General features: G+C 38.6%; 1 protein-coding gene across 11 annotated transcripts in view; it reads left to right on the top strand.

Moving 5' to 3' along the window:
• LOC138696349 (uncharacterized) overlaps positions 1–18,283 on the top strand; it is a 129,746-nt gene that overhangs the window by 29,089 nt on the left and 82,374 nt on the right. For 8 of the 11 annotated variants that reach the window (XR_011331353.1, XM_069821168.1, XM_069821160.1 and 5 more), the window contains one exon: positions 14,547–14,785. The exons of 2 other annotated variants lie outside the window; for them this stretch is intronic. Coding sequence is in view for 1 of the 9 variants with exons in the window: in XM_069821169.1 (XP_069677270.1) it covers positions 14,760–14,785 (26 nt within the window). In the remaining 8 variants the exon portion in view is untranslated. Of the gene's footprint in view, positions 1–10,168; positions 10,675–14,546; positions 14,786–18,283 lie in introns of those variants that run through there. One more of the 11 variants, XM_069821167.1, reaches the window with a different exon arrangement.

Genomic DNA, 18,283 nt, shown 5'->3' with positions numbered 1-18,283 from the left:
ACGTAGCCATAGGAGTAAAGTAGTTAGGAAAATACGAGAAAGACGAGGAAATAGAAACAAGGGAACCATGGAGCAAAGGAAGGACGAGGAAATTATGGAAATTAGGGAGGAGGTCGAGAATAACGCAGGACAAGAAATAGAGAGAGAGCGAACGGTGGAAAAGCAACAGAGTAGAGACCGCGGCAAAGGGGAAATGACGCTAGAGCAGTTGTGGGAGCAGATGAGACACTTCATGGAAAATAATTCAAGGGAAAGTAGAGAACAAATAAAACAAATGGAAACTAAATTAGAGAATAACTCAAGGGAAAGTAGAGAGCAGATTCTGAGGGAAAGTAAAGAACAAATAAAACAAATGGAAACTAAATTAGAGAATAACTCAAGGGAAAGTAGAGAGCAGATTCTGAGGGAAAGTAAAGAACAAATAAAACAAATGGAAACTAAATTAGAAAATGACTCAAGGGAAAGTAGAGAGCAGATTCTGAGGGAAAGTAGAGAACAAATAAAACAAATGGAAAATAGATTGGGGGAAAGTTCGAGAGAGATTAGAGATCATATTGCAAAATTAGCGGAAAGAGGAAACAAGATGGAGGACAAAATAGAGAAGCTAGAGGGGAAATTAACCGAGAATGGGATCGGAATGGAGAACCAATTGAAGATAGCTATGGATAGGATGTCAGAAAGTATGAAGGATTTAGAAGTTAGAGTTAGAGATAGCGCTACCAGAGAGAATAGCGATTTAAAATCAGCTGTGGAGGAAACGATAGTGGAAAAGGTTCGGGAAATTCAGAATTCGGTGGAAGAGAAAATAGGTGAGATGGATCAGGAAGTGGACGGTCTCAAGCGAGCCATAAAGAATAAAGAAAGGGCGGATAACGAATGTTTGGAAGAATTAAGAAGTAAACTAAACTCAATAAACGACGTACTAAATGGGGGTAGTCCCGCAAATTTAAGCGGACATAGCAGCTCGGACCGTGCAGTTTCTAGACAAGAGGGCACAAGTGAGAGCCCGGCATCAGGTAGCAACATAAATGTAAGACATGTTAACAATAGTGTTGGTGAGGAATGTCAGACCTCACGGGATGACGTGCGTAGTGAGTTAATAAATGTAAACGACAAGGCATATTTAGGCCGTCCCCAGTACCCCACTCACATTTTGAATGAGATTGGTTACCCTATTTTTGATGAGGTTGAATTTTCAAACCCACATAACTACATAAGTGAGCTAGAAACGTACTTTAGAGTAAGAGGGGTGCCGGATGACTTAAAAATGACTGTCGTACGAAAGAGCCTAAAGAGCCGACCACTCAACTGGGCGCTAGTGGCCCTAGGGGATAATGTCACTTATGAGGAATTCAGAGAAAAATTTTCGGAGAGATACTGGGGACAAAGACAACAACAAAGAATTAGGAAGGAAATTAATCAGAGCAGGTTCGACGCGGGAAGAGGCGTCTCTATGATAGACTATTTTCTTGAAATTGTTAAGAAAGGGAAAAGCCTCAATCCACCAATACCGGATTCAGAGCTGATCCAAACTGTGATTTCGCAGTATCCCGAGAACATCAGATATAATCTGATTGTAGCAGGGCCCCGAGACTTCGGGGAAACAATAGATCTATTGACTGCGCTGGACGGTTCGGACGCCACGCACTATGAATGTAGTGGACAGGCAGATTATGAACATGGTAAAGGAAAGGGCTCAAGCCCCACCGACCAGAAAGCGGGGAAGGGGGCAAGTACGGCCTTTTCATCCCCAAGGACAGGAGCCCAAAATCAGAGTAACTGGGGTGGTGACAGGAGCCCCAACAACGCACATAGTCGGTACCATAATGGCCATAACGGAGGGAAAAGTCCCAACAGGGAGAGAAGGATTGACCCGCCCTTTGGGGGTCCTTACAATAATAGTAGGAATAACCAGAGTAGTCATAACAGGATGAGAAACGATAGAGGAGGTGTTGGTCCCGTGCGTAGGGTTAACCACATAAGATGGTACACGGGAAGACAAGAAAATGGAAATAATAGGCTTAGAACCCAACCCCACTGGCTTAGGAACAGAAATTACAGACAGGGATTCTGGCAGCCTAACTTTAGCAGGGGACCGCAAAATCGAGGTGATTGGAGGAGACAGGAGCAGGAGAGAGATAGGCGAGGCGTCCTACAAGAAATGGCCTCACAAGGGTGCAACAGGCCACCTACACAGTGTAACGTGGGACAAAGCAGGAATAGAGACATGAACGGACGTCAGCAAAGTCCGGTCAGAATGAGTATGGACCGGGAGCCTATAAATTGTAGAAATAGAGACGAGGTAGCAGTGGAACCGACTGCATCACACTCGGGAAACTGCTAGACAGAAGTCTCAAGGGTTCGGAGATTTCTGTAGCTAAGTGCAATAAGTCACTATCAAAAGAATCCACCAACGCGGTAAGCGTGAAGAGACAGAGCGAGATTACTAACCCAGAGTTAGAAAATAATGGGACTTATGTATTGCCTTATATAGATGCTAAAATATTTGGGATAAAGTGTTGTGTGTTGTTGGACTCGGGCTCCACAAATAATGTATGCAGCTTGGAATTTTTTCAAAAGGTTAGGGATTCAGGAATAAAACTGCAAACGTTACCCATATGTTCACTGTACTGTGCGGGCGCCCTAAGCAAGAAGAAGGAAAAGGTAAAATATCAAGTATGGTTCGAGTTAGAGTGCGGAGACGTGAAATTAAATGCGATTTTTCTTGTGATACAAAGGTTGACTACCGACATCATTATTGGAGTAGAAAGCTTCTATGAATGGCACGCGCTATTAGATTTCAGGGAAAACAGACTAGGGGTTACGGCAGGTAACGGCAGTGTAGGCCATGTCCCATTCAGTAGCAATAACGCTCGAGCTGAGTTAGATGAGAGAACCGCGGGAGAGATAGAATTACAGGAAGAGTTATTTTTTGTAGAGCACCTCAAAATTTGTAAGAATGTAATTATAGAGGTTAATCCGTGGGAAGGTAACGAGGTAACTAGGGGAGTGTGTCAAGTAGGCTGCGGAGAATGCGAATTGTGTATCGGCGAATTAGTCCATGCGAGACAAATAGGACGCAATCTCATTAGCGGTAGGGCCAGCTATTGTAATGAGAGTTCGCCGGGCGATCTTAGGCAGGTAGACGCGTATAACAATAGGAAGACAGATACTTTCGAAATAGTGAGAGATAAAGTTAACCAGGCACACGGCCTGAGTGAGAGTGAAAGAAAACGCTTAATGGATGTTGTAGGTAGCCATTTAAATGTCTTTTCAGACGCGCCGGGTCTGTGTAGAGTGTATACACACAAAATTAAGGTGGTAGGAATGGAGGAATTTCGGCATAAATGTAGACCCATCCCCCTATCTTTAAGGGATCAGGCAGACGAAGTCATAAATGATATGTTAAAAGACGGAGTTATAGAAGTATCGGACTCGCCTTACGTAAATGCATTGTGCTGGGTTAGGAAGCCCAACGGAAGCTTAAGAGTAACGATCGATGCCCGACACGTTAACTCGTTTTCAGTTAAAGATAATTTCAGGACGGAGTCAGTGGACACTTTGTTAGGCCGTATCAGTGACTGTTCTATATTCACTAGTTTAGACTTGACCAGTTCGTATTGGCAGATTCCGCTGGACGAGGACTCGAGAAAATTCACAGCGTTCCTACATAACGGGAAAGTTTATCAGTATACCCGATGCCCATTCGGCATCGCGAGTTCTGGATCTGCGCTACTAAGAGCACTTGACATAATTTTTGGTGATTCGACGAAAGGTTTTCTGGCACAGTACATTGACGATTTTCTTATATATGGCAATAATGTGGATAGGCATATTAGGGATATTTATTTTGTACTTACTAAATTGAGAGAGGCTGGTATGACAGTCAAGCTGGGGAAAACAGCATTTTTTAAAGCTGAGACAGTTTTCCTGGGTTACGTAATTTCGTCTGACGGAATTAGACCGGACCAAGAGAGAATTCAGAGCATTTCGAGGATCCCGCCGCCGCGGAACCGGAAACAGGTTCGTAGATATCTAGGTATCCTACAATACCAGAATCGGTTTCTCGTCAATTATGCTAAGCATGTAGCCCCACTCAGAGCATTGTTGAAGAAGGATACACCATTCAGGTGGGGGTCGGCAGAGCAGGAAGCATTCGATCGAACGAAACTGCTTTTTGCCGACTCAATTCTGTTGGAAAGGCCTAACGACAGCCTACCTTTTCAGATTTATACGGATGCGTCTTCATATGGATATGGAGCAATTCTATGTCAGACAGATGAAGATAATAAGCGACATGTGATTGCCACAGCTTCTAGGGGACTGTCGCGTACCGAAAGCAACGCATCAATCACGGAACTTGAGATTTCTGCTGTGTACTTCGCACTACAGAAGTTCCGTCAGTATATCTTTAATAGGCAGATCATCATATTTACTGACCATGTAAGCCTAGCGTTTCTGAGTAGATGCAAATTGACGAACTCTAGAATATCTAGATATGTGCACGAAATTTTGGCTCATGATGTGACGATCAGACATATTCCGGGGGCAGACAATATCTTTGGTGATTGTCTCTCTCGTTTGAATTCCAAATCGGGGCTACCGGAAACTATCACCGCCCCCGCGTACGAAATTGCCGTGATGAAAATTGATTCCACGAGGAATGGAGCTCTGACGGGAAAATTTCGGAAAATTGCAGATTTGCAGCAGGAGGATTCCACGATAAGGGCCTTAATGGACAAAGCTAGAGAAATCTCACAGGTGAAAGATGAAGTGTATGGATTGCGCTCTGGTATCTTGTATAAATTGCATGGTAGGGATATCCAGAAGTGGAAGATATACATACCTGCGAGTATGGAGAATGAACTTATAAACAACTTTCACCTATCTATGTGTCACTCTGGGAGTGATAGGATCATTTTAACTATGTCAGAATCATTTTATATTAAGCAACTGTCAAAGAAGGTTAGAAGGGTAATATCTCGTTGCGAGGTCTGCCAGAGGGCGAAACCTCTAAATGTAAGGTATGACAATGTACCACAGGTCATTATCAGGGGTAAAAAGAATGAACTTGTAGCAGTGGACGAACACGGTCCAATGCCCACATCGTCCTTCGGACACAGGTACATATTTGTTACGTACGATGTCTTCACAAAATTTGTAAAGATTTACCCTTTAAGAAATATCTCTAGTAAATTGTGTGCTGACAAGCTGGTTAGAGATTACATACCGACTTACGGTCCGGTAACAGCGGTGCTCAGTGACAATGTGTCGGTACATAAATCGAAAGTGTTTTGCAAAAGGCTGGAAGATGCGGGTGTGAAGCTGTACAATTGCTCCGCATACTTTCCCAGCGGTAATCCCTGCGAAAGAGCGCTTAGGGATATATCATTGTACCTCCGTATTCTGTGTCACCGAAACCATAAGACTGGTTTAGGCAATGTGAGGTGATTGAGAGAGTCATGAACCACTCTATCAATCCAACGACCGGAATAGCTCCGATCAAACTTATGTTAGGGATCGATCCCGATCCTATGATAAAGAGTTTGCCGCAGGCAATACAGGAGGGTGAGCCTCCTAGTGATGAACTTCTGTGTAAACTAGCCTTCGACCGAATCAGGAAAAAGGCTGAGTATAGACTCGGTAAAGTTAAAAGATATCGCCACAAATGGGAGCCCTCACCCGGCGATTTGGTACTGCTAAGGGACGTGAAGTTATCTTCCGCCCTTAGAGGACGTTACTCACGCATGGAGCTACTGTACAAAGGGCCCTACGAAATTAAAAGTAAATACGGAGACCATACTTTCGAATTGGTAGAAAGGGGAAAAAGTAAACCTGTTGGAAGGTACCACAAGCAACTCTTGCGGCCTTTCAAACAGGAGAGGCTAGGAGGCAGGAATGAGAAAGAGTAGGATGGTTAGTCTCACGCGTACAGCTAGGTGAACCTGTACAGGGCGGCTGGTACAACCAAGCACGCAGAGTGTGTAATTGATCAATTAATAAATAAACGTAAATATGTGAATGAATGGTATTGTACATATGTAAATGTGGATATAAATTGTACATTGTTGTGCTTATTGTGTGAGAGTTGTGTACATAGAAAGGCTTGTGAAGATATATGTAATATTTATTGTAATTGTTTGTAGTGACATTGTAATCTCACTGTATTGTAAATAATGTGTTACCGGCTGATCGCGCGGGGGAACTATGAGGCTAGTTATAGGCAGAAAGCGGGGACATCTCATAACATTGGAAACTCTTTCGGGAATTTCCAATGGTGATGTAGATGGGCATTTGAAGCAGGAATTAGGAGAGGGAGAGACCGATTTATCAGCGAAGTGATATCTCCATATTTTTATTACATGTATTCGCGGGGATGTTCTGGCGACTTCGTTAGAATTAGCTTCCTCACACAGGGGTTTCGTCACTTGTCAGCATCGGACAGATTTAGGGCCACCTTGAGCGGGGTTTCGTATAGACTCGATGAAGCATAAAAGCCGGAGTCGGACCAGACCCGTGGGAAAGATACTGCCAAGCTTGGGTTTTCCAAAGAACGGGTATTCCTGTGAGATATACAAACTAATTAGATGTTATGGGAAATCCAAAGTTTAAATTTAGAGATGACATATTTCGCGCCCAATAAGAAGAGATCTTGGTCCAGCTTATGAGGTCACTTTGGACCAATAGGGAATAGATTTTAGGCCAGTTAGTGACGTAGTTTTTAACCAATAGGATAGTTAGTTTTAGCGTAGGATAGGTTTTTATAAATAAGGGTGACGGGGAGCGGAGATCATCAAGACGACTACTATTCCGCCGCGGAGCGGAGATCATAAAAACGAGTTCGCATCGTGTCGGCGGCCCTACATACAGGGCACAATAACTACTTCGTTTGGTGTCGACGACTACTATTCCGCTTCGGAGCGGAGATCATCAAAACAACTTTACTTCGTGTCGGCGGCCCTACATACAGGGCAGAATAACTACTTCGTTTGGTGTCGACAGGACTACTATTTCGCTTCGTGTCGTAGTGTACGGGACAGAGTATTGAATTTATAGTATCGGATAGAGCTTATTCAGAGCTGCAACTGAGTCGATACAGAATTGCGACCAACGATTGAATTATAAGTCAGCCGGAAATACATACTCTAGGGTTTACCAAGTGGATACGACAATAAACTTATAGTTTTGAAGTTTACGCTGCCTTTTATTTAAGTAGCCGGCTTGGTATTATTCCCGACATCAACCTACACCACAACCGTACCTCGGCTACCCTGAGTGAATCTCACGCAACATCGAGACGCACCCACCCTCAAGCCACAAAGTTTAAGTTATGCATAGAACTAAATCTTTCGTCAATTTGAAAAACTATTGTATCGATTATCTCAATGTAAAGGGCCTTTCTTGCAACTTCAGGGTCTTGTTCTGTGCGACGACATTTACTTGGAGTTCCATCATCTTCATGGTAGTAAACTACAGTTTCTATCCTTATAGAATCCCAAAATTTTCTGAGATTTTGGATATGTCTTTTTTGTTTCTGTAATTTTTTCACAGCAATGCTGAATATCTAAAGATTTGAACTGTAGTATATTGAAAAGTATGTCAGTGTAGCTGAATATCTTACTGAAAATAACTAATAACAGTGATGTCTCAAAACTGGTCAGAAATGTAAGGAAGCCTTGTGCAGTAACAACTGTTACACTGTCCCAGGTAGAACTGTCTTCTAATATGTCTTGAAAAAATCCAATGAATTCATCCCTATGTTCCTTTACAGTCTGAATAAGACGCGGTGTGAAATTCCATCTAGTTGGAGCATGTCTAGGCATTTTCTTTGAGGTATATTCCTTAAGCCGTTGTTCTTTTGGATGATTTACTGAAGAAAGAACCCAAACCAGTTAAAGTCTGTAAAAATATTCTGCTCTCTTTCAAACACGTAAGTGATTGGGGCAAGATTAAATTTAATTTATGACAAACAGTGCACAAATATTGCCTTAGAATATTTTTCAAGAAATTTAGTTCTCAGACCATTTGTGTGACCAGCCATGACAGCAGCTCCATCGAACGTTTGAGCAACGAGCTTGTTGCTTATGTCATACTCAGTGGCTATACTTTGGACATGTTCGAATAAACCACTAGCAGATCTATCATTGCTTACATCAGTAAAACATATGAATCTTTCATTAATCTCACCATTCTCTGAATCAACATACCTAAGAGTGGTTGAAAGCTGGGATGCATTCATAATGTCTGAAATTTCGTCTAGCATGATTGCAACAAATGACGTTTTTGAAAGTTCTTGTTTTATGTTATCCATAACAACATCACTTACAGCGAGAATCAAATCATTCTGTATTCGATTTGAAGTTCCGCGGAACGTGGCAGAAGTTTCCAGATGATGGCTGAGGGTTAAGTCATATTTTGCAAGGTAATTGAGCGCACCTAAATATACTCCTTTGTTAACTGCCTCTTCTGACTCACAATGACCACGAAATGGCAATTCATGTATGGCTAGAAAATAGATTGTATCAATTAACCTCTTCAATATTTCCCTGTTCTTTCGCATCATTTCATTGTGTTGCTCGACAGTGACACGAAGTTGTGAATCTGACTGTACATCTATTCGAGATGATCCAAATGACTTAAATTGTAAAACACTAAAAATATGTGCCTGTGACTTTTCATGTTTATTAATGGCATTGTGCAGATTTTTCAGATTATCATAACCATTATTTTTAGACCAAACTGTTTCTTCTTTAGAAAACATAAGACAGGGCCAGTGAAAGAGTTTATTTAATTTCGCACTTCCTGCAATCCACTGAGTTGGGACGCTTGAAAATATCGAGTATATTCTTTTCCTTTGTCTTTATGAGCTGCAAAAAGCGTTGGCATTTCAGGACATGATCAATCACTTAGTATTATGTTTAATTTTTCTTCTAAAGAATGTAATCGAAATGTGTGTTTCAATAATTGTTCAATAGGACATAATGAATCACCCATTCTTAATCAATACCGTATTTAGCTTATACACAGAAAACTACGACATAAATTGTCACTCACAAAGAAACAAAATCTTCAAATAACTGAAAGATCCTGAACACTATCTCAATTGACAAACAAATCTCATGTTTCACACACACTGCCAAATTCTACACTGGTATTCTTTTGCAGGAAGTCAAGTCTGGACAAGCGATAATCCCAGCGCTTATTCTTGCTGTGTACTGGCGTATAGGCAATACAGTGGTATACGAGGAAATTTTCCATCCTTGTCTACTGTCTGCGCATGCACCAGCACTGTAAAATGAGGCTTCAGGCAAGCTGTGAACGAAGAGCTGCCTTACTGCAGAAATGTAGTTAATCCAGAACACTTATATATAAAGTGAAGAATACACTTTATTAAAAAATGTTCATCTATAAGCTGAATGAGATAAAATTGATACATTAATTTGAAGTGTGTCTACTAGGGTATGCGGCGCTTACCCCACTTGCCCTAAATGCACGCCCCTGGTATAAACCCAGATTGCTGTTTTGAAAACAAGTTGTTGGATTCAAGGAACCAATTGTGACGTGCAGCAATCATTCTTTCCATATTTTCCATATCTGGCTTGTAAGAGAAATAGGTGTGTAGTTATTAATATTAGATGAAGTTTTACCTTTCTTCAAAATGGGTATAATACTGGTAATGATTTTCTTTTTCAGTTAGCAGATGCTGGTACTGTAAAACTTGTCTCCAAGGTTCTTGATAAATTCTGAATGAATTAAATCTGGACCAGAGACTTCATTGCATTTAAGAGTCCCAATAGCTGCATCTAGTTCATGGATTGTGAAACTAACAACAAACACTTCTCTTGTGTTTCATGTAAACACACCTCTTTTGCTCATCTTGATATTTTTTCATGTTTTTTTCTAACTTTTTGTGAGTTGTTGTGATTCTATATATTATTGTATATGTACTTAAAAAGGCGTTTGCAATAACCTGGGGGTCTGTTAGTTGTGTATTTTTGTAAATTATAAGTGAATTACTTGGTGGATTACTCTTTGTGATATTAGATATAAATTCGGATAAGCTTTTATACCATCTTTTCTATACCGGTAGTCCATTTTAGAGATAAAATTGTTAAAACATTCCCTACAAGGGCGCACCCACGGGGGGGGGGGTCCATCGGGCCCGGACCCCCCCCCCCAAAGTTGTAACATTACTACTGAATTTTTAAGCGTTGATAGCATATAATTCCGTTTACTCTAATTTCACCGAAATGATTCACGTCCATGTACAGTACGTAACACTTCTGATTTTTCCTGCTAGCCAAGTCCATCTAATGGCATCCTACTATAATCGTTGGTAGCTAGAGCTCTCTGCTGCTGAAAATGTAGCCGAGTGCCATCAGCCAACAAAGAATGCACAATTCTGTACTCGCTGTGTTCCAACCATCACGTTGTCATCACTGCTTAGCAGATTGAGTTCAATGTTGCCAAAGTATCTATCATTGATTATAATAAGTATTGGCGGTATTTGACTGGTCTGTGTTTGATTTTCCAAGTATTTGTGTCTTGAAGAATTATTAATGTGAAGTTGTGAAAACTGTTATGTGATATATTAACTTAATAGTAGTATTAGCACAAGTGCTCACAATGCAAAAACATAAAATTACCAGTTTTTTCAGCTCGGTTCCATCAAAGGTGGCTAAGTGCAATATTGAGACTGTACCTAACCTACAACCAACGAGTTAGAAAGAGAAAGATATAGAGTGGTCATTGCCCCGCCATGTTTGAAGAAAATTGAACGACCGTTGGTAATGAACTTATGCGCCCAAAACAAAGTGGGCGTTGTGATAACTGACATTAGAATCGTCAGCTGTCTTAATTTCGTTTGCATAAATCAGTTAAACTGAAGTGGAAAAACCTAGTATTTCGTCAAATACGTGATAGGAACTTAATCTAAACTTATGTACGCTAAATTTAAAACACTTGAGCTATTCCTAGAAGGAATGCTTAAAAGAATAACCTAAGCAAATTTGTCATGTAGTATGACAAGAAGTCCTAGCAAATATACTGAAGAAAATGTTAATATTCCTAGGTTCTTTTAAATGCGACCTGCAACATTGCCTATAAAATGAACGAGTATGATTCGGATGATTTTATTAAGTTGTTTTCCCAGTCTCTACACGTTGCAAAACTATTTACTATACCATAAGATATAGAATGAAAGTAGGCCCTATCTGTAGTAAACAACCTTTACCTCCAAGCTTGTAACGTGGGTGAAACATGACAAAACACACTTTCAGTTTTTTTGTTACAGTAAAGTATAATTATTATCGAAATGTGAACGTGAGGCCAACAGCCGGCTGGTCTGTCTGAGCCTTTCAAGGGCTGTGGCACCACAGATAATTATTAGCAGGGAAAGGATTTATATGTAAATACATATTTACTTATAAAGCTAATATAATTTATATTTTGCATTATCTTTATGTTTCACAATGTGTAGGGTTGAAAAATCCTACTTTTATTTTCCATATTTTTCCATATTTTAGAGTTTAGTACATATTTTCGTTAATTTCCATATATTTTCCATATTTCATATAAAACAGTCCATATTATATTAGGTTTAACAATAAAACAAAACAAAATTCCATTAACTTTTAAAAATACATTTCAACAATAGAGATTTAAACCCATGTTCAGTAATCCCTTTAACATCAGAGTTATTTGAAAATTAGCAGTCCTATCAACAATGGGAAAGTAAGTTACAAAACTGTATTAATTTAATTTAAAATTTTTAACAGACTTCAGTTGTGCAGCTCAACAGTTAAATGCCAGTCAGAGTACACATAGGTTCAGTTTTGTAAATCATACTATAAAGACGGTAAATATGCCAAAAGTACGTCATTCAGTCAATTTAAAATCAAAACTAACAAGTTACATTTCAGAATTTAAAGAAGATGGTTTATCAACTGACAATAAAATATTATTTTGTAATTTGTGTCAGTGTGCAGTATCATCTACACAAAAGTTCCTGGTGCAACAACACATTACAACTAGTAAACATCAGGCCAACAAACAACTAAATTCCAAGCAGAGACAATTGTTTTTAACACAACCAACAACATCGAATGTAAGATCTGAGTTTAACATCGACCTGTGCCGTTCTCTCATCTCTGCTGATATTCCTCTCTACAAACTAAAGAATAAGGTCTTCAGGGAATTCCTTGAAAAATATACTCAACATACAATCCCGGATGAGTCAACACTTAGGAAGACGTATGCTCCATCCATCTACGATGAGACAATACAGAAGATAAGAGATGAAATTAAAGATAGTTCAATTTGGGTTTCCATTGATGAGACTCCCGACAAAGAAGGTAGACTTGTTGGTAATGTAGTTATCGGTTTGTTAAGTGAACAATATTCTGAACGAATTCTTTTACATTGTGATGTTCTAGAAAAGTGCAATAACAAAACTATAGTTAAACTGTTCAACGAAGCTATGGGTATCCTGTGGCCAAAGGGTATTATGTACGATAATGTGTTATTCTTTATTAGCGATGCTGCCCCTTATATGGTCAAAGCTGGACAAGCATTATCTGTTGTATATCCTAAATTGACTCATTTTACTTGTGTGGCGCATGCATTTCATCGTGTGGCAGAAGTGGTCAGAGACAATTTCCCTAAAGTAGATTTGTTGATTTCATCAGTGAAAAAAGTATTTCTCAAAGCTCCCAGTAGAGTTAACGTGTTGAAAGAAATGTACCCTGAAATTCCATTGCCACCAAAGCCAATTTTAACTAGATGGGGTACATGGCTAGAAGCAGTTGAATATTATGCCGAACATATAGACTCTATTAACAATGTTCTCCTTGCATTGGACTCTGAAGATGCAGTCTCAATTGATACTGCGAAAACAGTTACCTGTGACATAAGTGTGAAGAATGACTTAGCTCACATTCAGCATACATTTTCATGCATCATAAAAACGCTCAAAAGTCTCCAAAATAGGCACCTTTCACTATCTGAAAGTTTTGAAATTATAAATAGTACTGTGGAACAACTGAATCGTGGTAGAGGTAAAGTTGCAGATGCAGTAAGAGGTAAGGTGGACACTGTACTTTCAAAAAACCCTGGATATGAAGAACTACAAAAGGTTGTTGCTGTGATGAGTGGTGAATCAACAGTGAAGATTAACTTGGACTTATCCCCAGCAGACATTGTGAAATTGAATTATGTACCAGTTACTTCTTGTGACGTCGAACGCTCTTTTAGTCAGTATAAATCTATCCTCAGAGACAATAGAAGAAGATTCACTTTTCAGCACTTGAAAGAAATGTTTGTAACCTATTGTTATGGTAACAGACAATAAAAATTGTGTTTTGTTGAAACTACATTGGAAGATAAGGTACGTCCATTATATTTTTTGTTTAGTTTGATTAAAATGTACCAATATTTAACGTACATAGTCATTTTTTTATAATTTTAAGTCCATATTTAATTCCATATTTTGGTAAAAATCCATATTTAATTCCATATTTTGGTAAAAATAACTACATATATATTTACATATTTCATATATTTTTAGTCCATATAAATCCGTTCCCTGATTATTAGTGTATAATTGAGCACCCACGTACAATAATGGGATAAGTAGTTACGAAATATATTCATACTTACCCCATTATTGCACGTGGGTGCTCAATTATGTTCTTTCATGTCCTTCCAGTCAAAATACTAACAACAATACGACCTACCCCAGAGTTTTGCGTTATTTTGGAATCGAGTGTCGAAATACAATTTTAATATTTGATTGCTATTACTAGGTTTGAAACGGAATTGCAGCGGTTTTATCCGTATTTAGTTTAACTTTATTACTAGTGAATCATTTATTTGATTAATCGTTTGTCTTCGAAATAGGCCTAACTTCTTATAAGCTACAGCTCATCGTCTTCTTGTATAAGCAGTAAGGACAGAAGGAGCAGAAATAAAGGATGCCGGTGTCGAAATACAGTTTTAATATTGTATTGCTATTTGTTTTTCACTGGGTCTGAAATGGAATTGTATTGGTTTTATCCGTATTTAGTTTAAGTACATTACCAGTGAACCATTTATTTTGTTTATGCCGGGCTTTGTTACACATTTAAGCATGAAAAAAAAATGCTGCTAATTAACAAAACTATGGACTTAACTTCATAAATTTACATGAAATATGATATATCAGTTGTGTTTTTCCTTTTGACATTGCAGTTATATGCAGCACACACAACAGGCATGTTTTTTCTTCGTTTTTTTTGTACTTCTTACCTCCGTTATACAACATTGTAAGCAGACGAATTTTTACAAAGGTGGGCGCTTAGCTCAGATCTGCCGTGTTTCGCGGTGGCACCGCAAAGAGCGCTGTACAGGACAACATGGCCACTCTATAGTCTTCTCTTTCTAACTCGTTGCCTACAACATGATGCCAATATAGGTATTCTTGAACCGTCTGCATCGTCATCATCAACCCCAACATCGGTATTACTGAATGTGGACTCTAGTGGTAAAGATATAAGTTCTTTTGTTAACAGAGTACTTTCATCAAGGGAGAAATTTGAGACACTAAATTCCATTTGGGTGCCGAATGAGAATTTCAAGTTCCCAGTAAAACCAGTTGGAAAGAAAAAAAAAACCTCAGTTTCCAAAAGAGATGGCTCCAACGATGGAAGTGGTTAGCTTATTCAGGCAAACAAAACGGTGCATTTTGTAAATACTGTGTTTTGTTTGCACCTCAAGAGGTTGGAATGCACGAAGCTACACCAACAGGAAGGTTAGTGAATCAGCCATTTGACAATTGGAAACATGCATGTGAAACATTTAACAGACATGAAAAGTTACAGTATCACCTGAATTCTGTGGATACTTACACTAAATTAAAATCTATCGAACAAGGTAACGAATTGCCAGTTTCTTTGCAGATTGATAAAGCATGAAGAGAGCAAGGGAATGTAAATGTTCAAAGGATACTCCCGATAATTAAAACCGTTATATTTTGTGGCCGCCAAGGCATACCATTACGTGGGCATAAGGACTTCGGTCCCTTTGATTTGGAAAATCCACCAAATCATAATGAGGGAAATTTTAGAGCTTTGTTAAGGGAGCGTGTTGATGCAGGAGATGATAACTTAAAGAGCCATCTATTAGTCTGTGGAAAAAATGCAAGTTACATAAGCTGGAAGACACAAAATGAAATTATATCAGCCTGTAACTATATTATTCGTAGCCAAATAGTAGAGAGAGTGACTGAGGCAAGATGTTTTGCTATCTTAGCTGATGAAAGTGTAGATGTCAGTGGGACTGAACAGTTTTCTCTGTCAGTACGTTTCCTTGAAAATGATAGCATCAGAGAAGAATTCCTACAGTTTATTCCAGTTTCTGAGACAACTGGAATAAATTTGACTAGAACAATTCTTGAGAGCCTCACTCGATTTAATGTTGATTTGAAATATATGAGAGGGCAAGGATATGATGGTGCAAGTGCAATGAGTGGACAGTTTCAAGGTGCCCAGGCCTTTATTCTTAAAGAATGCCCTGCCGCTTTATATGTCCATTGTGCTTCTCACAGTTTGAACCTCGCCATATCAGATGCATGTTGTGTTCCAGAAATCAGGAATTGCATTGGCATTGTAGGTAAAGTGTGTGAATTTTTCAACACTCCCAAAAGGCAAGATGTATTAATAAATAGTATAAAAGAGCCTTGTCCTGAAAATAAAAGAAGCAAACTCGTCCAAATGTGTGCTACTAGATGGATAGAAAGACATGACTCTGTGATGGTATTAATGGAACTGATGGATGCTGTCCTCCCTGCATTGAAAACCATTTCTTTGTGGACTGACAAGGATGTATCTTCCAAAGCCGATATGCTGAATTCTTCAGTGACCAAGCCTGCATTCCTAATTTCCCTTCACGTAATCAACAAGCTCTTCTGTGTAACAAAAACCTTAAGTGAATACCTTCAGAAGACAGATATGAATTTGGAAAAAGCACTTAACCATGTAGAAAATGTTTTAGAAGTGTTACAAGAGGTTAGTGATGCAGCAAAAGACCAGTTTAAATCTATATTCTCGACGGTTTCTACTCAGCTGTCGTCACTTGGAGAGGAAATTAGAATCCGTCGATGTGCATCTGGACAACGTTCACAATTCCGCAGCAATGTTCCTGCTGATAATGCTGAGGAATATTACAGGAGGACTGTATTTTTGCCATTCCTATCTAATATGCAGTCTCAGATAAAAACAAGATTTGCTAAACATAACATTTTGACAAAATTTTTGCGTCTGATCAAGGAAGATGGGGTTGCTAGTGATTTTATAGTTCTGGCCAAGTTTTATTCTCAAGTAGATACTAAGTTTTGTGTCCAAGATGAGGAATTGGTATGTGAATTTGAACTCTGGAACACATTTTGTAAAGGAAAACAGTACAAGTCAGTGTGGGAAATGTAGCCTATATTGCATGTGAATATGATTTCTATCCTCATGTGAAAGAGCTGTTGAAGATTTTATTAACATTGCCAGTGTCCACAAGTACAAGTGAAAGGTCGTTTTCGACTCTTAAGAGATTAAAGTCATACCTGAGAAACACCATGGGAAATGATCGTCTAAATGGTCTTGCTTTGCTAAACATCCATCATGATATCACAGTTTCTCCACAAGATGTGGTTACTGCACTAAAGATAAAGCCAAGAAGACTGGATTTTGTTTTGTAAAAAGAAATTGAAAGAGGTATGTTTGTGTGTATATGTGTGCGTGCGTGCATTTATGTAACTTGACGTTCTTTCATTGGACCCCCCCCCCCAAGAGAAATTCCTGTGTGTGCCCCTGGCTGAGAGTACTTCTTTCTTAAATGTGGCCACTTTACAAGTTTCCAGTCTATAAAATTGTCTCTATTACTGTTCTCTTCTGCTTGTTTTCTGGCTGAATCACGAGCTACTTTTGATGTCATTGATTCTGGTTCACGTTAACATTTTGTTTAAAAAACTTAAAATTGTTTAAACACACGTTAAAAGTGTTAAAATTTTTTAAGAAGGTTATGTACCTTAGACAGATGGCCCGTTTTGATGCCGGTTCTGTATCATCTTCAGTATCCTACGAACTACTGATGTTCCTGTTGATCTTGCATACTGCCATTTGCATTCGTCAGTTGTAGGGGTGGGGGTGAGTTGCTCCTATGGTGGGGGTGTTTGTTTGTGTGCTATGTATCATGATGTCGAATAATGTGTGGGTATTGAACTGTAATTGTGTATTAAGTATATGTTGTGGGTGTGTTATTGTATGTTTGTATATTTCGTATTGTTCTAAGATGTTTAACTGTGGACTTTTTGGTGTGATGTGTAGAATTTCCATATCTGTTTCTATATTATTGTAGTCATGATTATTGTTGATAATATGTTCTGCGTAATTTGATGTGATGTATGGTTTGGTTATATCTTTAATGTGTTCTTTATATCTTGTTTGAAAGGTTCTTCCTGTCTGTCCTATGTAAAAATGTGGGCAACTATTGCATTTTAGTTTCTAAACCCCAGTTGAATAATATTTATTTGAATGTTTGATGTGATTATTTAGATATTTCTGTGTTGTGTTATTTGTTTTGTATGCTATCTAGTATTTTAGTTTTCTGAATGAAATTGCAATTTTGTAAGTATTGGTTGTGATATGTTAATGTTATTTATTTATTCTCACGTGGTGTTTGTGTTGGTTTGTTCTGTTTTTGTTTTGACTTTTTTATTAGTGTGTCTATCATGTTAGAGTTATACCCATTGTCTTGTGCTATATATTTTATTGTGTTTATTTCTTCAGTATTGTTGTCATTGTTCATTGGTATGTTAATTAATCTGTGTGTCTTTGTACGGAAAACTGCATGTTTATGTTGTATGGGATGGTTAGACGAATTGTGTATGTGTGTTGCAGTTGTGGTGGGCTTCCTGTATATTTTGAATTCATGTCTATTATTTGTTTTGGTTATGGTGATGTCTAAGAAATTTATAGCTTGGTTACGTTCTGTTTCTATTGTATACATTAATTTGGGATGTATTTTGTTGAGTTGTTGATGTAGGTTTTCTATTTGTCTTTTGTTTCCATTATATAGGGCTATTATGTTACCTACATATCGATGCCAGTACATTATTCTCTCTGCGTGTTTGTTGTTGTCAGTGTTTAGTATGTGTGTTTGTTCTATATTATGAATAAAGATTTCAGATAATATACTTGATATAGGTGAACCCATTGGTAATCCTTCAGTTTGTGTATAATATTTATTGTTATGTGTGAAA

This window comes from Periplaneta americana, chromosome 3 (assembly GCF_040183065.1).
Source record: "Periplaneta americana isolate PAMFEO1 chromosome 3, P.americana_PAMFEO1_priV1, whole genome shotgun sequence".
Taxonomy (NCBI): domain Eukaryota; kingdom Metazoa; phylum Arthropoda; class Insecta; order Blattodea; family Blattidae; genus Periplaneta; species Periplaneta americana.
Note: the sequence above shows the minus strand (reverse complement) of the source record. Positions and strands in the feature narration are given on the sequence as shown.